The sequence below is a fragment of the Haliotis rufescens genome, unplaced genomic scaffold (genome assembly GCF_023055435.1).
Source record: "Haliotis rufescens isolate VD_foot unplaced genomic scaffold, xgHalRufe1.0.p SCAF_1, whole genome shotgun sequence".
In the NCBI taxonomy this organism is placed as follows: Eukaryota; Metazoa; Mollusca; class Gastropoda; order Lepetellida; family Haliotidae; genus Haliotis; species Haliotis rufescens.
The window spans coordinates 92,828,171-92,856,004 of record NW_025963779.1 but is presented as its reverse complement, the minus strand read 5'-3'; the positions used below and the strand labels follow the sequence as shown (position 1 = coordinate 92,856,004).

At 43.9% G+C, this 27,834-nt stretch overlaps 2 protein-coding genes across 3 annotated transcripts in view; one reads left to right on the top strand and one right to left on the bottom strand.

The window, feature by feature from the left end:
• Positions 1-563: 563 nt before the first annotated feature.
• Positions 564-3,237, top strand: LOC124134157 (zinc transporter ZIP1-like). The gene has a single exon (XM_046498836.2). The coding sequence runs from the start codon at positions 776-778 to the stop codon at positions 1,844-1,846; it is 1,071 nt and encodes a 356-aa protein (XP_046354792.1). The 5' UTR covers positions 564-775; the 3' UTR covers positions 1,847-3,237.
• Positions 3,238-10,156: 6,919 nt separating this feature from the next.
• Positions 10,157-27,834, bottom strand: part of LOC124134154 (inactive polypeptide N-acetylgalactosaminyltransferase-like protein 5) — a 64,529-nt gene continuing 46,851 nt past the window's right edge. For both annotated transcript variants that reach the window (XM_048403711.1, XM_048403710.1), the window contains 8 exons: positions 21,769-21,946; positions 21,013-21,216; positions 19,001-19,118; positions 17,412-17,597; positions 16,991-17,125; positions 15,467-15,571; positions 13,011-13,145; positions 10,157-11,454 (listed from right to left, as the gene is read on the bottom strand). In XM_048403711.1, coding sequence (XP_048259668.1) covers positions 11,266-11,454; positions 13,011-13,145; positions 15,467-15,571; positions 16,991-17,125; positions 17,412-17,597; positions 19,001-19,118; positions 21,013-21,216; positions 21,769-21,946 — 1,250 coding nt within the window. In that variant the 3' untranslated portion in view covers positions 10,157-11,265. The remainder of the gene's footprint in view (positions 11,455-13,010; positions 13,146-15,466; positions 15,572-16,990; positions 17,126-17,411; positions 17,598-19,000; positions 19,119-21,012; positions 21,217-21,768; positions 21,947-27,834) is intronic.

The following is a 27,834-nucleotide window of genomic DNA, read 5'->3' as shown; positions in this document are numbered from 1 at the left end:
TACACTTTCAAGTGCAGCGTTAAACTAAACCAACTTAAAAGGCTGCAGTAAGCTACTTATGAACACAGGAACACACTCTGCCTCAAGGCGATCGTAGTGCTAAGATGATCGAAACTTCCATTCTTCAACATAGGCTTACGACAGTCGTAGCGCTGCGATCGCTTTGTGGAACGGGGCCCTGGACCCAAAGTCTTACTGTGCGGAATTGGCCTGTTGGACTTAGTGCTAACGCGGACACAAGTGACCCAGCACGTGACGTCACAGACCACTGTGCAGAACGGCGTCGCATTGGAATGTTGAGGTTTGTATTTTCATTTAGTTTTGAAATATTAAATCTGCCAGAGGAAAACATGCCGACAACACGCCTTGGAAGGGAGACAACCCGTAATCAGGCATTTCCCAACAGTGCAATATCCATAACACAAGACTGAACAACAAACTAACGTAATTGAGATAATCGATATCTGTGTTATCTTAAGTGTACGTGTCACGTTCATAGTGACACATTCAGGGTGTGATGATGAGAGTGGGACAGACAGGCTTCAGTGATAAGGGAGATACTGCATCACGTGACGTGGATACGGAGGGGGCGGCACACTGACACCATCACATCAAACAGCTGCACCTGATCGGTGGACATTGACGCGAGTTGGTGGAAGGTACCACACTTGGATTCTGGACAACCTGTGGCCTGAACAATCCCTAGTAGACGCCACCCAAAGCAGGGAGGAGTCCTGTGTCTAGACGGACTTTACGCTGACGTTACACGTACACCATGGAAACTTTGTATGTGAAGATTATATCAATAGGTGTCATATTCCTCGTCACCTTCCTCGGTGCAGTCCTGCCCTACGTCTTGCTTCGCAAGCTCTTACAGAAGAAAACGTTTGCAAGCGACAACATACTTTTACTGCAGAGTTTCGCCGGGGGAATATTCCTAGCCACTTGTCTTGTGCATCTCCTTCCCGGGGCACGTGGAGCCATGACACGTGCCTTCCCGGACGTGACGTACCCTGTGACCGAGGCGTGTGTTGGAATCGGGTTCCTGGTTATGTACGTGACGGAGAACCTTCTGAAAATGTGTAAAGAGTCCTCCGTGGAATCCAACACCACACTCACAGTCAATTACAGTAAGAATTCACATGCCCAGGAAATCACCAAAAGAGATTCCAGTATTCCTCAATACATTCGCTACGGATCTGTAGGGGAATCGGACGGCAGCACCGAGAGCTGTCTGACGTCACGCGATATCAACAGAGACTTGAACAACTCCAGTGACGATGTGAACGTGACGAACACGGATCCCGTAGAGGACAGCGGGGTCGCTGATATCAAGGTGACGGTGCAGGACACTACTTCCGGTCAACCACAGCCGGTCGACATGAGCGGCTTCCGGTCGTTTGTTCTGTTCATAGCATTGTCTCTACACACCGTGTTCGATGGCTTTGTGATAGGTATACAGACGAGTACTAACTTAATGTGGACATTGCTGGTGGCCATGAGCTTCCACAAAGCTCTGGTCGCGTTCAGCCTCGGTCTAAGTTTTGTTGAGTCCCACACCAAAAACCCCCGCTCAGCTTTGTTTTATCTCATCTTCTTCTCTACTGTAGCGCCCCTTGGGGCCGGCGTGGGTACCGCCCTAACGGAGAGCAGATTGAGTACTGAGGGTCAAGCATATGCCGCGGGGTTCCTCCAGTCGCTGGCTACTGGGACCTTCATGTTTGTCACGTTTTTCGAGTGTCTGCAGGCTGATCTGTCCGGAAAACGACACTTAATCAAACTGATGCTGGTCATTGTAGGATTTAGCTGTGTTGCCGGTTTGCGGTTTCTTATAAGTGACGGGTAACCGAATGGAACATTTCATGCATAATAAGTCTCGTTAATAGTCACCTTGTTGGGACACGTTCAATACGCTGTGCAGTGTTGCGTCCCTTAGGCGGGCCAGTATCCTGTTATCGTGGGTAGGAATCTAATAAACACCCGCATTATTAATTCATACATATGACTCAAAATAACATGGACTATGGACAATTAGCCAGCATAGAGCAGATTAATCTCCTTGTTTCGGTGAGTCATCCACAGGGACACTACCAGTGTGACACTGTGTGGGGTACTTTCTCGGGGATATATCACTATTTTGGCGGCCAGTGATTTTTTTTATTATACATGACCCATATATCGCTTTCTTCATTTTGGAGCAGCGTTACATGAACAGCCCGTCAATGGCCGACATCTGCATCATGTTGCAGAGCTATCACCGCCGAGACCTGGAGCTATCGCCAGTGAGAGTTGACTGATTGTGACGTTATCAGTGTGGACTGTGTCAACAACTACAGATATAGAACTCTAAATAACACTGTTTAAAACAGAAACTGATGCGTCTGTTCCACAAGGATGTAAAGAGGAACATCCCAACTCGATTCTAGTATTAGCACAGTATTCTAGTGTTCGATTCAGTTTTGTTCCAAAGTGTCACACCGAAGACCTGGGTTCGATTCCCCACATGGGTACAATGTGTGAAGCCCATTTCTGGTGTCCCCCGTCGTGATTTTGCTGAAATATTGCTAAAAGCGGCGTAAAACCATACTCACTCACGCACTCGTAAGTGAAGGCCATCGGCCCATGGTTATATTTGTTTTACAATGGACCTGATGTCCTCAGATCTAATTGTTCTGACAATAATGTACTTCGATGTGACATCGCTCGATAAATATAGATAGATAGATCAGTTGCAGACATAATGATATGATTACATTTTTGTTTGGTTGCATATTCATAATATTTCTTTGGTAAGTAATCCACCCGCAGCTTGTTACGACCAGACAAAAAGTGATATTCGTCCTTTACATACCCAGCATTTCAAACACAATATTATCTTCTGGGATATTAGCGTATCTCTTAATTTCAACGCATAGCTAATGAAAAAGAACCCATGTCAACCATTCTAAAAGTATTGACGTTCACACAGCTAAGGTACAGCTCCGTACCAAACGATACCTTGAATACAGGACAAGATAAAGATTCACTATCCTTTTCCAGAATACCAATCCTGTTCATGACTAAATATTCAGACACGACATAAATTCTGAAAAAAACGCTTGAGGATGACAATCCACTGGCTTTCCCAAAGAGAACCAATACCCCATCTGAACAGTAACGATTTACATTTTGATTACTTTCTGTCTGAAGCATCATAATAATGTCTCTGGATGGCAATAAATCGGACATTCTCAATAACTTTCTATTGTTACGCAAACATTCCCAAGTGGAAACGCAAGTGTGAAGCCAGACATGGGTCTCGCTCTCATAAAGGTACAGCTAGCCTTTTAGAAACTGTCACAACACAAAACTGGACCGTTACTTTACCGCCATACGCTACGGAAGGGAACCGCTACCACAGCTCCGTGGATTCACTAATGTCACTGACTTACGTATGGAACTACCCCCGGAGTGTACACAGGACGACAGGGCAGACTTGAGCCTGTAAACGAGGTAAGAGATGTGTACTCAGATGTGAAGAATAAGATCACGCAAAACCAGACCTCCATTACCTACTATTTTGATGACAAATGCGCGTTCTCTTATAAGGCGTCAACGTCACGAACTGGAAGCCTGTGTGAAGTTCATGTCTGAATTCCGAGAAAGCTGCCTACTTTGTTTCAATGAAACTTGGTTAAACGCCGCCATAGAGAACTCTAGCCTCGAAATTGATGGTTTCGGAACGCCATTCACTACTGATGCAGACGTCAACATAACAGGAAAACCTATCGGAGGTGGTGTTTGTTTACACAAGGTGGTGTAAGCATTTATAGCGAGGGACATGGTGTGTACCGAAGAGGTGGAGCTACTCTCTGTTTCAGTGTTGTGTTGTGCCTCCTGACGTTAACAACAACAGGGCTGCTGACGTCATTTATAAACATTCATAACATGGGGATTAACTTGGTGACCATGCTGTTAATGAACCAAAATGTATTCTTGGGGATTGTAATGACTGCAGTCTCAAGAACACATTGCCTGCTTACAGTCAGTATGTAACAAGACCGGCACGGAAAGGTAGGACGACTGACCTGTTATGGCAATGTCAAGGACGCTGTTATGGCAATGTCAAGGACGCTTTCAAATCTTAGGCTAAAGCTCCGCCGGAAACATCTGATCCAAATACAGTCTATTTAGCGCCTTCCTACACGCAAAAGTTAAAATCCGCCAAACCAACATTAAGATCGGTGAAATCTCTGACACTACATTCTCTTTATCAATGAAAGGGTGCCTTGCTTGGGACGTATTCGTGAATTGGAGCACAGACCTTGTGGAACTGATTGATGTTGTCACTCATTACATAACTTTAGAGTTGACTGTTTTGTGCCTTCAAACTGTCAAGATCTTTCTGAACAATAAGACGTGGATAACAAAAGTACTAAATGAAAAGGAAAGGGCTGTTTGTGCTGGGGACAAGTTGAAGGTTGCAACTGTTCAGAAAGAAATATCATGTGCCACGGAAAAATGTAAACAATACACGTCAAAAAAAGAAAGACCGTTTCCTGATTGTGATCCTCGACGGGCTTGGAAGGGCGTTAAGACAGTGATTGACACAGATAAGAAACGAGCAGAAATAAGTGTTGCATATAACTTGTAACTTGAACTTTGCCAACAGTTGAATGTGTTCAACGCTCGCGTTGACACTACAGTCTGCAAAGCTAAAGGTCCTGACAATATATGTGGGCTGGTGTTAAAAGAATGGCGTGAAATATATATATATATATTTATATGTAAATATTTTGAAACTTCCAAATGAATTCATTTGTACGAATGTTGATTGCTGACTTCTCCCCTGCTTTTACTACCATACAGCCTCAATTGATTATGCACAAACATAAATTGGATGTCTTGTAATTCAACAATTATTAAATGGATAGAATCTTTTCTTGTAAACAAACCACAGCCAGTGACTGTAAATGGCATCAAATCATCTGTGACCTTTACACCTACGGGTGCCCCTCAATGATGTGTGCTCTCTCCTGTTTTATTTGTTTCCTGCACAAATGACTGTATCAGTAATTTAAACACTCGTTTAACCGTGAAGTTTGCAGGTGACCCAGCGCTGGCCGGAATTATAAAGCGGTCTGAAATTGATTATCGCTACCAAATTTCAAAATGTGTCAAATACTGCAAGGGTAATTATCTTTCTCTGAATGTTAAAATGACAAAGGGATTTTAGATCTCAGAAAAAAGCAGACTGACATTCTGCCAGTGGTTAATGAATACGAAAATATTGACATGGTTGAACAATATAAGTATCTTGGTGCCATTATTGATTCGAAACTCACTTGGAATGCTGACACGGAGCATATTCATATAAAAAGTGCCAAAAGCAATTGTATTTCTTTCGGCGTCTTAGGTATTTTTAATTTGATAATGCAATATTCTCTCAGTTTTATAGAACCTGTTTTCAAAGCATTTTAGCTTTTAATTTTAACTGCTGGTATGGGAGCAAGTCTTTTCCAATAAATCTAAATTTCATAAAATTTAAAAACCCTAAGCAAACTCTCACTTACACAATTTCAACACATGGGCGATATGTATGAGCAGCAAGTTGTCAAAAACGTGCGTAATAAAATGACAGCAGTCATTTTCTTCATTCCGAATATCAGTTTCAACCTTCTGGCCGCCGACTGCGCATGCCGATGCTGAAAACAAACAGGGCCCGGAAATAAGTCATACCAGCAAATATTAGTCTTTTAAATGTTTATGTGATTGATACATTTTATCAGTTCGCTGTACACAAATCTTAGCCTGTCATTATCGCTTTTATTAAAGTTAACTCTTGCTGTGATATATAGAGAATCTCACCCGAGTGTCTTTTGATATCAAATATATCAACACGAGTTGATAAAAGTGGAAAAATTCCGAGGCTTGCCGAGGATTTTTGACACTTTTATCAACGAGTGTTGATATATTTGATATCAAAAGACACGAGGGTGAGATTTTATTTATCATCCAACATCATTCTTTCAACTTTTTCAATTTGTGGACAGTAATTAGCAGTATCTTTAGTGTAAAAAGTACTGAAAACAGCTTCAGTAGCAGAGCCATTAGTGATGTCATTTGATTGTGACGTCATGGTAGCCAGTGACGTCACAATGGTCTGCAAAGCATTGTGATGTAATTTCATTGCAGCGATATCTACAGTGTATAAAGTTTGGTTTTCAATATTGTAGTACATGTATGGAATCAAGTCACAAAAACGCAACTGCTACAGAAAAGCATCCATTCCCTGCAAAAGTTGACTTTTATGCAAGCCCCATGCATTTCACTACCAAAGAATGGGTATGAAAACAGGTGCGTTAACGGGATTCCATATGCATTGTTTAGCATCGTGCTGACAACAACCACTCAGAAAAACAGCAAAATTCCACATTCATTATTCAACATTACGAAATGCCACGCCTGTCCGAAAATGAGCGTCTGCGAGCCCATTGGTATGCTTGAAGCAGGATCGAGTCAACGTGATGTTGCAAGACAAGTTAACGTCCACAGAAACACCATTTGGTGTTTATGGCAACGTTGGCAACAGACGAATGCAGTCAGAGACCATCCTCAGAGTGGCAGGAATCGACAAGACAACTGGATTCGAACAACACTCCTACGAAATCGATTCCAGCCAGCAACAGTGACTGCAAGAAGCATCCCTGGCCTTCGACGAATATCTTCACAAACCGTACGTCGTCGACTCAGATGTGCAGGGATTTTCGCCAGAAGACCCACCAGACGTCCCATTTTGACAGGAAACCATCGTCAAGCACGTTTACAGTGGTGCAGACAGCGTCTACGCTAGACGGCCATGCACTGGGGACAAGTTCTATTCACTGACGAGTCTCGTTTTCACCTCAGCCACAACGATGGACGGATTCGAGTATCGACGTCGAGGTGAACGTTACGTCAATCATTGTATCATGGAAGATGATCGGTTCAGAGGCGGCAGCGTTATGGTATGGGGTGGGATTACAGCAAGACAGAAGACCCGTTTGATAGAGGTGGAGGGAAATCTCGATAAACAGCGTTACCGCGACGAGATCATCGGCCCAGTTGTTCTACCGTTTTTGCGTCGTCATGGCCCTGGCATTACCTTTCAACATGACAACGCCCGGCCTCATATAGCTCGACTTGTTCAGGATTCTCGTCAACAAAACAACGTGAATGTCATCCCCTGGCCGGCTCGCTCCCCTGATCTCTCACCAATCGAGCACATGTGGGATGAGATGGATCGGCGCCTTCGACGTCAACCACGTATTCCACAGACACTCCAGGAACTTCGAAACATGCTCCAGCTGATATGGACAGATATCCCACAGAACTGGTCAATTCAATGAGACGAAGATGCGTCGCTTGCATCGCAACCAGAGGTGGACACACACGCTATTGATTTGTAAATTGACATTTTGGCATGTTCATGTGTGTTATGAAATCACGGATTTTCTAAAGTCAGTATGGCAAACTAAACCATTTGAACACTTACAGGAGTCTTTTATCTGTTGCAAACCGAAATTGTTTCAGATTTGGTAAAAAACATAACTTGGCATTAAATCTTATACAATGTCACGGGACATTTTGTTGTTCAGTATACTTTAAAATTCCATTCCTTTTCGTCACTGTGATAGTGTTCGATTATCTACGTTTTTACTCGTTGTTATATTAGTAAGTGTCTTATTTTCGTATGTACATATTTCAATATCATATATTTCCTTTTTTTTGTATTTTAGTGCTAATCAATGGTTAACTGTGCAATATGAATTTGAAGTCTAAACTGATATTTTCTCTTATCTCTTATTTGACCTAGTATGTCTTAAAATTCTCGATATTTTGCTTGTTGTGCAGTTTTAGATGTATTTCTGCCTGTTTACCACAATAATTAGAGGGAGACAGTGATACACGGGATTTCGGGGGTACATTTAGAGGGTATTCGGGACTCAGCAGTGAGGTACGCGGGATTTCGGGGGTACATTTAGAGGGTATTCGGGACTCAGCAGTGAGGTACGCGGGATTTCGGGGGTACATTTAGAGGTTATTCGTTACTCAGCAGTGTGGTACGCGGGTGTTTCGGGGGTACATTTAGAGTGTATTCAGGACTCAACAGTGTGGTATGCAGGATTTCGGGGGTACATTTAGAGAGTATTCGGGACTCAACAGTGTGGTACGCTGGACTTGGGGAGGGAATATTTAGAAGGTTTTTAAGGACTCAGAGTGAGTGAGTGAGTGAGTGAGTGAGTGAGTTAAGATTAAACGTCATATCGACAGTATTTCAGCCATATCGTGACGATACGGTACGTGGGGTTTCGGGGGTATATTTAGATGGTATTTGAGACTCAGCAGTGTGTCCTTTCTCATTTTGTTCGAAAAGTGTCTCTATTCGCCCAGCAGAGCAGTGAATGGTGACGTGCCTGCCTCACAGGCCTTGAGAGTACTTTCAGCTGTGCATCTGGCGCATTATAAAGATACACATAATTTAAGGACCCCAGGGATCGTGATAACTCTCAGTTTTACTCGACTTCAGCTGCAGTGGGGGATAAAGAAAACCCTATCCGCACCAGTTTCATTTGCTGCCACTAACAATATCAACGTATAATATGCTGCCCCATAACAGCATAGTGATAAATAACATTAGTGGCGTTATAACTGTTGTAAATATATTTGTAAAAATTTGTATTAATTGTTAGTAGCAGCAAATCATTGAACTAGTCGTAAATACAATATCAAGCGATGTCGTTGTCGGCCGAAGGTTTTGCAATGTCAGAGTTATCTGCCCTATTGATTCAGGTATTCCCAAGGAGAACAATTCCAGAGTTGTCTGCCCGTGTTCATCCATATTGATTCGGGTATTCCCAAGGAGAACAATTCCAGAGTTGTCTGCCCGTGTTCATCCATATTGATTCAGGTATTCCAAAGTAGATATATGGCACCCTTTGTGTACAAACTATTCAGGTAACATTTATTTGATGGTTCAGAGTACGACAATAAAACAACAAGTTATTAATCTTTGTTTTATTTTCAGTCATGATCATATGTTAAAACAACAAAAACGAAAAAAACACATGTAAAGTATTGTATAATTATAAACATGTAAACCGATGTATATCTGATAAATCTATATATCTTAATTCTATAATCAAATGACCGTAAAACATTGTGATAAAAATACATAGTAGCCTTGCACAACTGGTCTGTGATTGCGGCAAAGATCGCTGAATTACTGAGCAGGTCAGGCTTGTTTGCAGATATCTGTACCAGTGTACATTTAGTGTGCATTCAGTGAAAATTAAGAGTACACTAAGTGCCAATTAACCTTTAAGGGGAATGTGAAATGTCTTAAAAAGTAAAACTCCCAAAACAATAAAAGGAATGTAGAAGGATCTGACGGCACATGCAGTTGAGTATGTTAATTCCCCACTCCATCCACCCAACTCTTTTGCCTCGATAAGATGCCTATATATGTAAAACCTGGTTACAAAGAAACATACCCCACATATTAATATACATATACACCTGACCCGTGATTACTGAACCCATTCCCTCATTGTTCACGCAGTCGTCCATTGAAGCTTCAACAACACCAAAACCAGAAATATTGTTGTTAACACGAATTAAGCAAAATATCTGAGGGGAGTTCTTTTCAGGGGACTTGCCAGTCAGGAATACTATATCTATATCACGGCAACCTGTAGTCAGCAATATTACAGCTGTATCAAGGAGACCTATAGGCAGCAATATTCCAGGTATATCACGGCAACCTTTTGTCAGCAATATATCATCTTTATCGAGGTAACCTGTAGTCAGCAATATTCCAGCTATATCACGACAACCTATGGTCAGCTATATTTCAGCTATATCACGGCAACCTGTAGTCAGCAATATTCCAGCTATATCACGACAACCTGTAGTCAGCAATATTCCAGCTATATCACGACAACCTATGGTCAGCTATATTTCAGCTATATCACGGCAACCTGTAGTCAGCAATATTCCAGCTATATCACGACAACCTATGGTCATCTATATTTCAGCTATATCACGGCAACCTGTAGTCAGCAATATTCCAGCTATATCACGGCAACCTATGGTCAGCAATATTCCAGCTATATCACGGCGACCTATGGCCAGCAATATTCCAGCTATATCACGGCGACCTATGGTCAGCAATATTCCAGCTATATCACGGCAACCTATGGTCAGCAATATTGCAGCTATATCACGACAACCTATGGTCAGCAATATTGCAGCTATATCACGACATCACGTCAGGGAGACCTATACACATCGGCTGTATGGCCACAACAGAAACAGACTGGAATTGGGACTTGAATGGCGATTTACTGGCCTGCCTGATGTGAACCCGACATGGCGTCAGAGAGGGACTGGCATAGCCATTGTACTGAATGTGCAACAAAACTAGACAGGCACAAGGGCTGTTTGGCGTTCAATGCATTTGCTCATGGCAAGCTGATTAGAGCTCAGTGATATCCGAAAACGGATCACAAACATGTTAGGATGAAATACTAGCAGTGATTCTTCATGGCCATGTCAATATTTCATGAAGTTTAGTGTCGGAATCATCTGCCCAGGTGCTCGTTGTAGAAACACGATACATTGACTTCCAGGTGTCTCTTCGTTTAGAATCCAGGGGTAGTAAAGCACTTCGTGTATAGCACCATGACATTCGCCATGACATTCACATGACCTGATCATGAACCACGTGATCTAGTCACATGATATGTTTGATGCGACGTATTCACGGAGGTTTCTGTCTGAAAAGTTCGAGTAATTAACTGTGTTCATCTTCAACCCAGGTGAACAAAAATGTTTACCCCACATAATTTAATGAGCAGTTCCCACATAAATGTCTCACGTCCAGGTACACGGCGGTGCTCTGAGGCCGCAACACTCGCGGCACAGCCAAATGATTTCTGATGTGTATATACACGGCGATGATATCTAACAATGGCGTCTCGGCCCCCGACCCGCAGTTCTCGGTGCGCCTGTGGAATATTTGACGCCATTATATAGGGACTGTGTCGAAAAACGCAGCCCCTTGTGTGACTGTCCAACCCATGATCCCGACTTCCGTCCGCTACTGTACTGCTAGACGTGAGACTGGAGCACTTGGCCACGTCTGTGCGCGCCATGCTCGCCCCAGCACAACGTACAACACCTAGCGCTGCCCACACGTCTCCACTGGCTTATGCATGGCCTGACACAACTGAGTATTATTTTCTCTCACAATTTAACCTCTTTGTTAAGAGTGATGTTGGCTGCCGCTCTCGCCCGGTCTTTGAAAGAGGGGTCATGCTGTGAAAACCTCCACTTCTGACCCTTATTGTTGTGGTCACACTTCTGAAGGGTCAGCCTCGGACCAGTCATCACCTCCAGACAGAGCCCAGTCTTCTCATGCTTCAACATCCCGTCCTGCAACAGGGAACACAGGCATGCAGACAGTAAAGTGAACACAGACACAACAGGGAAAACAGGCATGCAGACAGAATAGTGAACACAGACACAACAGGGAACACAGGCATGCAGACAGAATAGTGAACACAGACACAACAGGGAACACAGGCATGCAGACAGAATAGTGAACACAGACACAACAGGGAACACAGGCATGCAGACAGAATAGTGAACACAGACACAACAGTGAACACAGACACACATACACAACATGGAACACAGGCATGCAGACAGAATAGTGAACACAGACACAACAGGGAACATAGACACACAAACACAACAGTGAACATAGACACACATACACAACATGGAACACAGGCATGCAGACAGAATAGTGAACACAGACACAACAGGGAACATAGACACACATACACAACAGGGAACACAGGCATGCAGACAGAATAGTGAACACAGACACAACAGTAAACGCAGAAATACAAACACAACAGTGAACATAGACACACATACACAACGGGGAACACAGACATATGGACAACACTGTTTGGAATAAATGAATGAATGTTTTTAAAGTCGCAGTTTGACATTCCATCTTTGTCTTATGCCTGTAACTAATCCAGTCTCAACCAGGCAGACCAGTGGCATGCGCAATCATTACATGCATGGGACTGACAGACAGACAGACAGATTACACAACATGGGCCATTCCTGAGGAAGTTATGAGAGACTGTGTAAAGGATGATATACAACCTTTATACAAATACTGTTGTAACATCACCGATTACACACGTTTCTCCGTCGTAGCAGATAAAAGCATGTTCAAAAAGATTTGTTGTAGATTTTCGCTGGACATGTAAAAACACATTGCTGTTCTAACTTTGTATAATTTTGAAATAACAGCCATTTTAGTAGGACTTTACGAAAGTCATGAAGTACTAGAAGCCCGGCACTACATATATGACAGCAGCCAGTAAATATAAACGAGTCTGGGCCAGAAAACAAAATTTGTACAACGTCCCACGCCATCGGCATATCTGGCGGAAAAAAGTCACCGAGACTGACCTCCCAATCCACTCAGACCAATCCTAACCCGGAAGCCCCACAAGGAGCCACCGGCACTAGTCGTCATGACAATACCCAGAGTCGGTTATCCTTACAAGCCTATTGTGCCATATGAATGAAAAGTTCATGGATGTGCAGTAATTCTATCCTCCTAATAGGCAATTCTAGATGTGTGGACAGTCTAAGGACTCCAGTCTCTTAAAGGGACAACTTGTTCTTATTATTTACAAATCTATGATGTAAACTAATAATTATTGCCTTAGAGACTTGTGCAAGTCTACAATATAAAGGCTAAACCAACTTGTTACTCTCCGCCGCCGAGACTGGGCCGCGCACAGCAAAATACAACCTCTGCTGTTTTGACCTCAGTGAACCCTTCTGCTCAGTTTCAGATACTGGTCCTCACTTAATCCTGCACCTATTTCTACATGTATTTCTTTTCCCAGTCAGCACACTGCTGTCGACTGTTGTCGGTGTGTTGCATGGCGTCTCACCAGTATGTAGTCCCACGTCTCCCTGGGGCCCTCGATACAGTCCTGCAGGAACGGCACCACGTCCATCTCCTCCGTCAGCACGACGACACACTGCAGGGTGGTCCGCAGCTGTCGCCCGTGCGTCCACGAGAAACCCTGCAACAACGTCAACGTCAGCCACAACCCACTTGACAACTAGTTCATCCCCCCGAGACAAGGGAGTTAACGAACTCCAAAAGTCCAGTTGCCACCATTGCCGAACTAGGCTGGAATTTCTGGGCTCGATTGAAGCGCCACCAGTGACCATTACGAGTTATGTCCCTTACAAGTCCCTCCCATTGACCAATCAGATTCCACCTCTCATATCACTTGCATTTGACTCAAATAAAATGGCATCGCACAGTTAAGACGATCTGATCGAGATCTCTCAAGATCTATATTCAATTTGTTATAAAGCGGGTCTTACTTTGCGAAGTGCATCAAATCATGTAAGCACCTTGATTAAAAAACATGGAAACATCTGGAAAATATCAGTTGACGCTAAGTTGTCGGTACACATGCTTTGCAAATCCTGCAATGAACCGGATGCCGATTTTGATTGGACTATGCATAGACTCGTTAGTCCAGCCAACTCAATATTCCAGCCTAGTTCGGCAAGGGTGGAAACTGGACTTTTATAGTCAGCTAACTCCCTTGCCTCAGGAAGATGCAAATAGTTAAACCATGTCTCCATTGTCTTTGCTCTAACAAAATAAATTGTTAGTTAAACACCACTTGGCAATGACGGAAATTTTCCCCCCTATTATTTACCTTGATGATAGAACAATTTTATGTGAAACGTGTGTCGCAAGCGGGATTCGAACCCGCGAAGTCCGCAAGGAAGGCTAAGTAACTTTACATACATCAGAACAAATTGTTTACCCGTTTATGAACTGTGAACTTTTATGCAAACCTTGTATGGGTTTTATGCAGAATTATACAGAATGTCACTCTATGCATTGTAGTATTTGTATGTACTTGTTGTTTGGTAGCTTTTCTGTCAACGAAACGAACAGATAGAAGAGAAAATTATTATCTGATATTTAAAATTAGAGCGGAAATGTAATGTTATCAAGTAGCATGATGCATGTGCAATGTTATATAACTGCATGAGATACACGTATGTAATATGGGTCATATGGCCTCGGTAAACAAAAAACTGATCGACTGAATTGACTCAAAATATTGTCTATTATCTTGATTAGGGCTATGTTTGCGGATAATAATAGGCCCATCAACATGGGCAAGTAGTTGAGGTGATTGTTAAATGAGCTCGCGTTTGACGAAAATGAAAAGTATACTTGCCCGGGTCATGCATTTCATAAACGAGTCGGCAAAACGCGAGGTGCACGTGCGGAAGGCTGGGGGTACACACTGCACGCGAATCACGAATGTCGACTCACACATTTAGAAAAAAAACTTTAACTAAACAATGTTTTTTTTTAAGCATTTTAGGTGCTATAAATGTTGGACATGGTTTAAAAAGGTTCGATCACACGGACCATGGTGTCTTAATCGTTGATTAGACTTTCACAACTCTTTCAACCTGTCATGTAGCACGTCTCGTGGAAACTCGCGACACTCCCGATTTCACATAAGACGTGGCGTATAACCTCGGTGGCCCAATGTTGTTTCGTCCGCTTGAAATACTTTATTGCACTTGCGAGACGTTTGCATTTTATCACATACTGAGTAACAAGCGATGTGGTAACGTTCTTTGCGATGACAGTTATTTTCCTAATTTGAAATCAGCTAAATAAGTGCTCTCGTGTCGACAAACCTGAACAGCCAACACGCCCAACAACATTAGCTGCAAAGATACATTTGCCGGCGCGAGGAAGCACTTCGTGGCACGCATATTTGTTCCCAATTAAGGCAAAAGTTGTTGTGGAATATCTCGACTGGTCTGTGTGACAATAACAACACAAACAAGTCAGTGTCTACTCACATTGCAATCGTGCCAAGTTTAATTGATTAAGTGTTGCAATACAACGCTCCTCGTCTCAAATACACCTGTATCAACAAGCCTGAATGACACTGTATACACCAGCTATAAAAAAAACACTAATCAACAACCAAAGTGCAAAAGTACACCTGTTTCCACGCCAATGCAGCAGGCTGTCGGGATCGCTTTGTTATCAAGGGAGACTACTCTGAGTGCCCTAATGCTTCCTTTTTCACATTACGTTGCGAGACACGAACCAAGTATGGAGGGTTGTGATGTGACCGACAGTCTTACTCAACAGGAACGGATAGTCACACGTGGTTGAGTGAGCATCACTATGGCTGTATGCCTTAATGCCACCATACAACAATGACGCGACCAATCTCATTACAATCCGATTTTAAGGCTTAACAAAGATCGCGCATCTCCCGTCATCTGTCAGATGGGACAACAAGTACACTTCCGGGACACGCCCATTAATGCCTTGACTCACCTGCGCCGGGAGGCTGTGTGTACAGGGCTTGATGGTGAGCGGGTTGGGCGCTTGGAACAAGTACTCGTCATTGTCCAGGCACATCCTCAGGTCGGGGTTCTCGATCTGTACAATAAACCGATTCATTAGCGTTGCTCCAAAAGAACTCACAGATGACATATATTAAAAATAGGTTTGACACACCGTCTAGCTGTCTTCAGCGGGGTCTCCGTTTAAATCAGATTCGACTGTATCTGACGGGTCAAACAAGTAGATCAGGGTCTGGCCGGAGTTGACAGCTTCAGCTGGTATTGAGATAAGTTGCCTATCGCGTAGTTTGTGTCACACATGTATAAATCCCACAGATAATACACAAATATGATATGATATTTCTCCATACGTTTAAGCATGACCCCCATATATCAACGCCCAAGCCTGCCTCACCCACAGCGTCTACACTGACCTCACCGAACCCTATCACCAGGCCCGATCCCATGGCCCCTATCACCAGTCCCCAATCCCCGACCCCAATCCCCAGGCCCGACCCCCCGACCCCCATCACCAGGCCCGACCCCCATCACCAGGCCCGACCCCAATCACCAGTCCCGACCCCAATCACAAGTCCCGATCTCTCGACCCTCATCACCAGGCCCGACCCCCATCACCAGGTCCGACCCCCATCACCAGTCCCGATCTCGCCGACCCCCATCACCAGTCCCGATCTCGCCGACCCCCATCACCAGGCCCGAACCCCCGACCCCCATCACCAGGCCCGATCCCCCGACCCCCATCACCAGGCCCGATCCCCCGACCCCAATCACCAGTCCCGACTAGCCGACCCCCATCACCAGGCCCGAACCCCCGACCCCCATCACCAGGCCCGAACCCCCGACCCCCATCACCAGGCCCGATCCCCCGACCCCCATCACCAGGCCCGAACCCCCGACCCCCATCACCAGGCCCGATCCCCCGACCCCCATCACCAGGCCCGAACCCCCGACCCCCATCACCAGGCCCGAACCCCCGACCCTCATCACCAGGCCCGATCCCCCGACCCCCATCACCAGGCCCGATCCCCCGACCCCCATCACCAGGCCCGAACCCCCGACCCCCATCACCAGTCCCGATCTCGCCGACCCCCATCACCAGGCCCGAACCCCCGACCCCCATCACCAGGCCCGAACCCCCGACCCTCATCACCAGGCCCGATCCCCCGACCCCCATCACCAGGCCCGATCCCCCGACCCCCATCACCAGGCCCGACCCCCCGACCCCCATCACCAGTCCCGACTAGCCGACCCTCATCACCAGGCCCGAACCCCCGACCCTCATCACCAGGCCCGAAACCCCGAACCCCAGCCCCAGCCCCAGCCCCAGCCCCGATCCCCCGACCCTCATCACCAGGCCCGATCCCCCGACCCTCATCACCAGGCCCGAACCCCCGACCCCCATCACCAGGGTCGACCCCAGTCACCAGTCCCAATCTTCCGACCCCAATCATCAGTCCCGACCCCCCGACCCCAATCACCCCCAACAACTACTCACCCCTCCCCAGGCGAAAACGTCCTCCCCGTAAGCAAACAGCTCCGGCCATACGTTGTCGAGGAACCATCCAAAATCTCGACACTTGAGCCTCTGTCGTAGTTTAACGCGCTCGCTCAAATCCCCGGCGTCAAGGTTCTGTCAACAAAGCACATTCATGTATAGTTGGGGTTGCAGGAAGACTACCAAAACAACACATTTTTAGAATCTCAGCAGACAATAGTATTAACCAACATTTTTAAGAAGTTTTCTTCAAACAGTTATTTTCAGGTGTAAAGTATACCTAAGACGGGATACACTCATGCCAAATATTTCGTCGCCCATGTTCTTTTGTCAAAAATAAAAAATAAACATTGTGCGTGAGCGGCAAGAGGAATATGCAATGCATTACTACAATGCTCTGGTCTCCTAAACCATTCCTTACCTTCATGGCGGGGAAGTATTCGTACACGTATTTCTTGTAGTCGCCCATCCACACCTCCACTGCCCGCTTGTAGTTGTGCATCTCCGTCTGGTAGCGCCCTGCAGGGAAGGAGTAGGGCTGGGAGCGGGCGATGTGGCCGATCTTGGAACAGGGACTGTGAAGCAGCTGCCCCCCACAAAGCCATACCTGTGAGAGAGGGAGGGGCATGAACAGGTGTGTCTGTGTGGACAATCATGGACTCCTGGTATCAGGCTCAGATTATCTGAACGTAGACTTCCATCACCTCAGTGTGCCCCTCTATCACCTCAGTGTGCCCCTATCCTCAATACAACGTAGATAAATGCATCTTAGAAGAACCCTTACATCTTAGTACAATCCTAACATGTTAGTAGAACCCTTCCATCTTATTAGGACCCTTCCATCTTAGTAGGACCCTTAAATCTTAGTAGGACCCTTACATCCTAGTAGAACCCCTTACATCCTAGTAGAACCCCTTACATCCTAGTAGGACCCCTTATATATTGGTATGACCCTTACATCTTAGAAGAATATGTACATCTTAGTAGGACCCTTACATCTAAGTAGAATCTTTCCATCTCAGTAGGACCCTTACATCTAAGTAGGACCCTTACATCTTAGTAGGACCCTTACATCTTAGTAGGACCCTTACATCTTAGTAGAACCCCTTACATCTTAGTAGAACCTTTTACACATTTGTAGAACCCTTACATCTTAGTACATCCCTTACATCTTAGAAGGACCCTTTACATCTCAGTAGAACCCTTATAACATCTTAGTAGGATCCCTTACATCTCAGAAATGTAACATACTCTCTACTCCCAACAGATATCCCATTTCGTTCCTCAAAACAGAATCCAAAGCCGAGCCTTGACCAACTTACCCACCAGATCAGTTCTACACCGTCTAATTCACTAATCCTGCCTCACTCCCCCTCAAAGACAGTTCAGTCCGTCCAATTGCCCTATCCTGCCTCTCTCACCCTCAAAGACAGTTCAGTCCGTCCAATTGCCCTATCCTGCCTCTCTCTCACCCCAAAGACAGTTCAGTCCGTCCAATTGCCATATCCTGCCTCTCTCACCCTCAAAGACAGTTCAGTCCGTCCAACTGCCCTATCCTGCCTCTCTCACCCTCAAAGACAGTTCAGTCCGTCCAACTGCCATATCCTGCCTCTCTCACCCTCAAAGACAGTTCAGTCCGTCCAATTGCCATATCCTGCCTCTCTCACCCTCAAAGACAGTTCAGTCCGTCCAACTGCCCTATCCTGCCTCTCTCACCCTCAAAGACAGTTCAGTCCGTCCAACTGCCCTATCCTGCCTCTCTCACCCTCAAAGACAGTTCAGTCCGTCCAACTGCCCTATCCTGCCTCTCTCACCCTCAAAGACAGTTCAGTCCGTCCAACTGCCATATCCTGCCTCTCTCACCCTCAAAGACAGTTCAGTCCGTCCAATTGCCCTATTCTGCCTCTCTCACCCTCAAAGACAGTTCAATCCGTCCAACTGCCATATCCTGCCTCTCTCACCCTCATAGACAGTTCAGTCCGTCCAATTGCTGCATCCTGGCTCACTCACCCTCCATGCCAGTTCGATGTTCTCTCCGCCCCAGATTTCCATGCCGCTGTCGTATGTTCCGATCTCACGGAAGTAGTCGGCATCGACAGCAAACGCCGGCCCCACCATCACGACACCTCTGCAGCACACAAAGCGCAAATCAAGGAAGGGCATATTAAGGTAATGTGCTTGGTTAATACATATATGTCCCCCTGCGCTACAATGCATCTATCCTTCATTTTTCAGTTATTGCCATTGTTTATTTTTCCAAATGAGATCAAACTCGATCCTATTGATACTGCAGCAATGGCATGTGATCTTTGTGTGCAAAGGTGACACAGGTCGCAGACATTTACCACTTCGGTGAAACTCACAAGCAGTGCTGACAGACCATGTGGTTCAGTCATTAATCAAATCTACAACCAGCGCATCCTGGTGCGGCAAAGGTACGTAACCCTTCACAGAGAACTGCGATGTCAGAGACCACCGCCCCATCCTTCCCCAGTGTTCGCAAAGGAACAAGTTGAGCGTATATATATACTGAACCGCAAAAGAAAGGTCACCCAAGTAACATTGCATGAAAAGTTGTCATTTTAATATCTGGGTCATTTTTGTCAAAGTTTCTAAAATTTAACATTACCTTGTCCGGAAAAATGAAATTTGATGATAAAAAACAAAGCAGATGACAATCGCCCAAATGCATCACGGCAACGACCATGGTAACCCGATGCACGTGAGTTCCGTGCAAATTGAAATGCACATGCGTTCCCCCATTTCTTGCACTATAAAAGTCCACCCAGATCGGATAACATTCATTCGTTATTGAATTGCTACCACATGCCAAGATTGACAAAATTCAGCGACGCCAAGTCCTTGGATGATTGCAAGCTGGACAAACCGCCCGGCAAGTAGCCAATGCTCCAGGAACGGTACCAGACCACCAACACTACAGAGGACCGACCAAGTAGTGGAGGACCAGGGGTCACTACCCGACGTCAGGATCGTCAGATTGTGCTAAAGCATCTTCAAGATCGCTTTGTTACCGCTGCGGAAACTGCTCGACAGACCATGGGGACACACCAGCGACACATTAGTGCGGACACCGTGCGTCGACGATTGACGAGCAGACACCTCCACTGTCTCAGGCCACACCGAGGACCCATTCTAACACCACGTCATCGCCGGGACCGACTTCAGTCGGCAACACAGGGCCAACATTGGCGCCACCAGCAGTGGAAAAGAGTCCCTTTCTCAGAGGAGAGCCGTTACTGTATCTCAACAACAGATGGCAGAGAGTCTTGCGACGCCGTGGGGAACGTTACTCGGATGCTTGTTTTGTTGAGAGAGACTCGTGGGGTGGTCCGTGTACCATGGTATGGGGTGGAATTGGTCTTGTACAGAGGGTCGGCCCTGTGGTCTTCCAGAACATCGGTCCAGTGAGAGGCAATGCTGTCACAGCAGCTCGGTACATTGATCAAGTCTTGAGACCACACGCCATACCTCATTTGGCACGTTGCCGCAACCACGAGATTCGGCATGATAACGCCCGTGCCCACACTGCGAGAGCAACAAGAGACTTCCTCCAGCAGAATGGCCTGCCCTCAGTCCCGATTTTAAATCCCATTGAGCACCTGTGGTAGGAGATTCAAAGACGACTCAATGACGTCCGACCAAGGCCGACAACTGCAGCTGAACTGCGTCAGGCGTTCCTCGGAGTATGGGCTCAAGGGCCTATGGCTTTCATCAACCGCCTCATCCATTCCGTGTGTCGACGTTGCACGGCAGTCATCAATGCACATGGCGGACACACAAGATACTGACTTGTGATGCCATTTTCTCAGAGACTAGTGTTGTGTTTCACTTTAAGAACATTTGACACTTTCATTACAATCTTGATGATCAGTTTTGCCAAGTTTTATCTTTTTAATATGTCTCAAAGTATGTTTACGGTGTTTGGACAAATAAGGTTTCTCATATATCTGTCCATGGTGACGTTTCTTTTGCGGTTCAGTGTATATGTCTGCAGAACCCACGGTAGAGATTCTGTCTCTGACTTGGGCTCCTGCTGGTTCTTGCGGAAGTAGGTTTCAAAGAAGACGAGTCGCCAGTCGAAGCCGTATCTCGTCTTGTAGCCGGGCTCGAAGTCGTACTGTAGGGTATCTGCCTTGATGTAGTCGAGGTGCCCCATAGCGACCGTGGACCGATTCCTCTTGATCTCCACCAGGAGAGGCTGGAGCCTGTGGAGGAAGAAGTCATCACACCTTGGTTAGTACGAGTGCTTGTGTGTTGTATAACACCGCTATCAGCAATGTACCAGCTGTATGACGGCGGTCTGTAAATAATCGAGCCTGGACCAGACAATCCAGTGGTTTCAGCATCAGCATCGATCCAGGAAACTGGGTTACGATGACATGCATTAACCAAGTCAGCAAGCCTGACCACCCGATCCCGTTAGTCGCCTCTTACGACAAGCATAGCAAAATGGGTTGCTGAAGACCTTTTCTAACCGGGTCTTCACTGGTTCAGTAGTAAGAGTGAGTAATTTGGGTTTTAAGACAGCTTTAAATTTGTCAATAAGAAGCAGTTGGGAAACAGCACGTGCGTAGAGACACGTGTGGCTGGTTCACTTGAGCCGTGACATATATACCTCACATCTTAACATGGAAGTCATGGCTCCAACAGATCGCAGTCGGCTATATAACAGCTAAATCACGACAGCAGTGTGGAGTCAGTGTTGCGCAGTCTATAAGTGAGTGAATGTTTTAAAAGGGTTACTGAGAGTGTCGTACCAGTCGACGTTCACCTCCATGTGGCTGTCGAAGAAGGATACAACCTCCCCCGTGACGTACTTGAATCCTTCCAGCCGCGCCTTGATCAGACCGACTCTCTGGGGAAGGCGGATCAGCTTGACGCCTCGCTTCTCCAGGTGAGTCTTGATGTATTTGTCCAGTTCCTCCTTCAGTTCAGCTGCAACAGCACGTGGTAATTGATATCGAGACACATTAACCCGCAACAAGCCTCGAGGACCAATATGTTTGTTTGTTTGTTGTTTAACGCCGCATTCAGAAATATTCCAGCTATATGACGGCGGTCTGTAAATAATCGAGTTTGGACCAGGCAATCCAGTGGTTTCAGCATCAGCATCGATCCATGTAATTGGGATACGATGACATGCAACAATCAAGTCAACGAGCCTGACCATCCGATCCCGTTAGTTACGACAAGCATCGTCGCCTTGTACGACAAGCATGCTTGAACACCTCTTCTCACCCCCAACGCGTTGACGTTCGTAGCTTGAGAAACCAACACTTCCGTAACATACAGATGACATCGTCCAGGTGCGTGGAGAATAAACAAACGCCTCAGTCACAAGTGGTCAGATTGACTAAACGATAAATTATGAATTATAGTTATTCCCACAAATCCTGTAACTCGCCTCGAGACATCATCCGTCATGCATTACCCATGTCGACAAACACTCCATTATGTAGGTGCTTGTCCTTGAAGAGACTCTACTAGTCGAGGGGATTGAAGGGACATTTCAAGGCTCTGGATTATGTTTCATTCCCCGTTAAATACACAAAAGATGTAAACACCTCGCTGCGGCATTCTCGTTGTACAGAAAAAAACGCGCCCTTAATAAAATACCCTGCCAACAAATTTGTGAGTTGTCGCAAAACCCGTGAGTCAGTCAACAAGTGGCGGCATAGTACGAATTTATTTCAACGACAACTGAGTTTGCAGTACCCTGCGATCAATGAAGGCCTGTTTGAGTTTAACCATGCCCCGCCGCAAGCAACTCTGCTCGGACGTTTTTCTACTATATCTTGAAAACAACATGCATGCAAAAAACAGCTTCCTGGTTGTGTGCTTTTTGAATAGAATCTTGAAAACAATTAGTGGCATGTTGTGCAGAATAATTCATATCGATGTTCTGTATAATATTCTGCAGAGTAATATCGATGTCTTGTATAATGTTGTGCAGAGATATTCATTTTAATGTCTTGTATAATGTTGTGCAGAGTAATTCATATGGATGTCCTGTATAATGTTGTGAAGAGTAATTCACATGGATGTCATGTATAATGTTGTGCAGAGTAATTCACATGGATGTCCTGTACAATGCTGTGCAGAGTAATTCACATGGATGTCCTGTATAATGTTCTGAAGAGTAATTCACATGGATGTCCTTTATAATGTTGTGCAGAGTAATTAACATCGATGTCTTGTATAAAGGTGTGCAGAGTAATTCACATGGATGTCCTGTGTAATGTTGTGCATATTTATTCACATGGATGTCCTGTATAATGTTGTGCAGAGAAATTCACATGGATGTCCTGTATAATGTTGTGCAGAGTAATTCACATGGATGTCTTGTATAATGTTGTGCAGAGAAATTCACATGGATGTCCTGTATAATGTTGTGCAGAGTAATTCACATGGATGTCTTGTATAATGGTGTGCAGAGTAATTCACATGGATGTCCTGTATAATGTTGTGCAGAGTAATTCACATGGATGTCCTGTATAATGTTGTGCAGAGTAATTCACATGGATGTCCTGTATAATGTTGTGCAGAGTAATTCATATGGATGTCTTGTATAATGTTGTGCATATTAATTCACATTGATGTCCTGTATAATGGTGTGCAGAGTAATTCACATGGATGTCCTATATAATGGTGTGCAGAGTGATTTAAATGGATGTCTTGTATAATGTTGTGCAGAGTATTTCACATGGATGTCTTGTATAATGGTGTGCAGAGTAATTCACATGGATGTCTTGTATAAAGGTGTGCAGAGTAATTCACATGGATGTCCTGTATAATGTTGTGCAGAGAAATTCACATGGATGTCCTGTATAATGTTGTGCAGAGTAATTCACATGGATGTCTTGTATAATGTTGTGCATATTTATTCACATGGATGTCCTGTATAATGTTGTGCAGAGTAATTCATATGGATGTCTTGTATAATGGTGTGCAGAGTAATTCACATGGATGTCTTGTATAATGTTGTGCATATTAATTTACATGGATGTCCTGTATAATGTTGTGCAGAGTAATTCATATGGATGTCTTGTATAATGGTGTGCAGAGTAATTCACATGGATGTCCTGTATAATGGTGTGCATATTAATTCACATGGATATCCTGTATAATGTTGTGCAGAGTAATTCACATGGATGTCCTGTATAATGTTGTGCAGAGTAATTCACATGGATGTCCTGTATAATGTTGTGCAGAGTAATTCACATGGATGTCTTGTATAATGGTGTGCAGAGTAATTCACATGGATGTCCTGTATAATGTTGTGCAGAGTATTCACATGGATGTCCTGTATAATGTTGTGCAGAGTAATTCACATGGATGTCTTGTATAATGTTGTGCAGAGTGATTTACATGGAAGTCTTGTATAATGTTGTGCAGAGTAATTCACAAGGATGTCTTGTATAATGTTGTGCAGAGTAATTCACATGGATGTCTTGTATAATGGTGTGCAGAGTAATTCACATGGATGTCTTGTATAATGGTGTGCAGAGTAATTCACATGGATGTCCTGTGTAATGTTGTGCATATTAATTCACATGGATGTCATGTATAATGTTGTGCAGAGAAATTCACATGGATGTCCTGTATAATGTTGTGCAGAGTAATTCACATGGATGTCCTGTATAATGTTGTGCAGAGTAATTCACATGGATGTCCTGTATAATGTTGTGCAGAGTAATTCACATGGATTTCTTCTATAATGTTGTGCAGAGTAATTCACATGGATGTCCTGTGTAATGTTATGCATATTAATTCACATGGATGTCCTGTATAATGTTGTGCAGAGAAATTCACATGGATGTCCTGTATAATGTTGTGCAGAGTGATTTACATGGATGTCTTGTATAATGTTGTGCAGAGTAATTCACAAGGATGTCTTGTATAATGGTGTGCAGAGTAGTTCAAATGGATGTCTTGTATAATGTTATGGAGAGTAATTCACATGGATGTCCTGTATAATGGTGTGCAGAGTAATTCACATGGATGTCTTGCATAATGGTGTGCAGAGTAATTCACATGGATGTCTTGTATAAAGGTGTGCAGAGTAATTCACATGGATGTCCTGTATAATGTTGTGCATATTAATTCATATGGATGTCCTGTATAATGTTGTGCAGAGTAATTCACATGGATGTCCTGTATAATGTTGTGCAGAGAAATTCACATGGATGTCTTGTATAATGGTGTGCAGAGTAATTCACATGGATGTCTTGTATAATGGTGTGCAGAGTAATTCACATGGATGTCTTGTATAAAGGTGTGCAGAGTAATTCACATGGATGTCCTGTGTAATGTTGTGCATATTAATTCACATGGATGTTTTGTATAATGTTGTGCAGAGAAATTCACATGGATGTCTTGTATAATGGTGTGCAGAGTAATTCACATGGATGTCTTGTATAATGGTGTGCAGAGTAATTCACATGGATGTCTTGTCTAAAGGTGTGCAGAGTAATTCACATGGATGTCTTGTGTAATGTTGTGCATATTAATTCACATGGATGTCCTGTATAATGTTGTACAGAGTAATTCACATGGATGTCCTGTATAATGTTGTGCAGAGAAATTCACATGGATGTCTTGTATAATGGTGTGCAGAGTAATTCACATGGGTGTCTTGTATAATGGTGTGCAGAGTAATTCACATGGATGTCTTGTATAATGGTGTGCAGAGTAATTCACATGGATGTCTTGTATAAAGGTGTGCAGAGTAATTTACATGGATGTCCTGTGTAATGTTGTGCATATTAATTCACATGGATGTCTTGTATAATGTTGTGCAGAGTAATTCACATGGATGTCCTGTATAATGTTGTGCAGAGTAATTCACATGGATGTCCTGTATAATGTTGTGCAGAGTAATTCACATGGATGTCCTGTATAATGTTGTGCAGAGTAATTCACATGGATTTCTTGTATAATGGTGTGCAGAGTAATTCACATGGATGTCCTGTAAAATGTTGTGCAGAGTAATTCACATGGATGTCTTGTATAATGTTGTGCAGAGTAATTCACATGGATGTCTTGTATAATGTTATGCAGAGTAATTCACATGGAAGTCTTGTATAAAGGTGTGCAGAGTAATTCACATGGATGTCCTGTATAATGTTGTGCAGAGTAATTCACATGGATGTCCTGTATAATGTTGTGCAGAGTAGTTCATGTGGATGTCTTGTATAATGTTGTGCAGATTAATTCACATGGATGTCCTGTATAATGTTGGGCAGAGTAATTCACATGGATGTCTTGTATAATGTTGTGCAGAGTAATTCACATGGATGTCTTGTTTAATGGTGTGCAGAGTAATTCACATGGATGTCCTGTATAATGTTGTGCAGAGAAATTCACATGGATGTCCTATATAATGTTCTGCAGAGTATTTCACATGGATGTCTTGTATAATGTTGTGCAGAGTAATTCACAAGGATGTCCTGTATAATGTTGTGCAGAGTAATTCATATGGATGTCTTGTATAATGGTGTGCATATTAATTCACAAGGATGTCCTGTATAATGTTGTGCAGAGTAATTCATATGGATGTCTTGTATAATGGTGTGCAGAGTAATTCACATGGATGTCCTGTATAATGGTGTGCATATTAATTCACATGGATGTCCTGTATAATGTTGTGCAGAGTGATTTACATGGATGTCTTGTATAATGTTGGGCAGAGTAATTCACATGGATGTCTTGTATAATGTTGTGGAGAATAATTCACATGGATGTCCTGTATAATGTTGTGCAGAGTAATTCACATGGATGTCCTGTATAATGTTGTGCAGAGTAATTCACATGGATGTCCTAAATAATGTTATGCAGAGTAATTCATATGGATGTCCTGTATAATGTTATGCAGAGTAATTTACACGGATGTCCTGTATAATGTTATGCAGAGTAATTCATATGGATGTCCTGTATAATGTTATGCAGAGTAATTCATATGGATGTATTGTATAATGTTCTGCAGAGTAATTCATATGGATGTCCTGTATAATGTTGTGCAGAGTCATTCACATGGATGTCTTGTATAATGTTGTGCAGAGTAACTCATATGGATGTCCTGTATAATGTTATGCAGAGTAATTCACATGGATGTCCTGTATAATGGTGTGCAGAGTAATTCACATGGATGTCCTGTATAATGTTGCGCAGAGTAATTCACATGGATGTCTTGTATAATGTTGTGCAGAGTAATTCATATGGATGTCCTGTATAATGTTATGCAGAGTAATTCACATGGATGTCCTGTATAATGGTGTGCAGAGTAATTCACATAGTGGCGTGTATAATGTTGTGCAGAGTAATTCACATGGATGTCTTGTATAATGGTGTGCAGAGTAATTCACATGGATGTCCTGTATAATGTTGCGCAGAGTAATTCACATGGATGTCTTGTATAATGTTATGCAGAGTAATTCACATGGATGTCCTGTATAATGTTGCGCAGAGTAATTCACATGGATGTCCTGTATAATGTTGTTCAGAGTAATTCACGTGGATGACCTGTATAATGTTGTGCAGAGTTATTCCTATGGATGTCCTGTATAATGTTGTGCAGAGTAATTCACATGGATGACCTGTATAATGTTGTGCATATTAATTCACATGGATGACCTGTATAATGTTGTGCAGAGTAATTCACATGGATGACCGGTATAATTGTGTGCAGAGTAATTCACATGGATGACCTGTATAATGTTGTGCAGAGTAATTCACATGGATGACCGGTATAATTGTGTGCAGAGTAATTCACATGGATGACCGGTATAATTGTGTGCAGAGTAATTCATATGGATGTCCTGTAT

Excerpts from the sequence above, each read along its gene's own strand:
- LOC124134157 (XM_046498836.2), top strand. The coding sequence starts at position 776 with ATGGAAACTTTGTATGTGAAGATTATATCAATAGGTGTCATATTCCTC.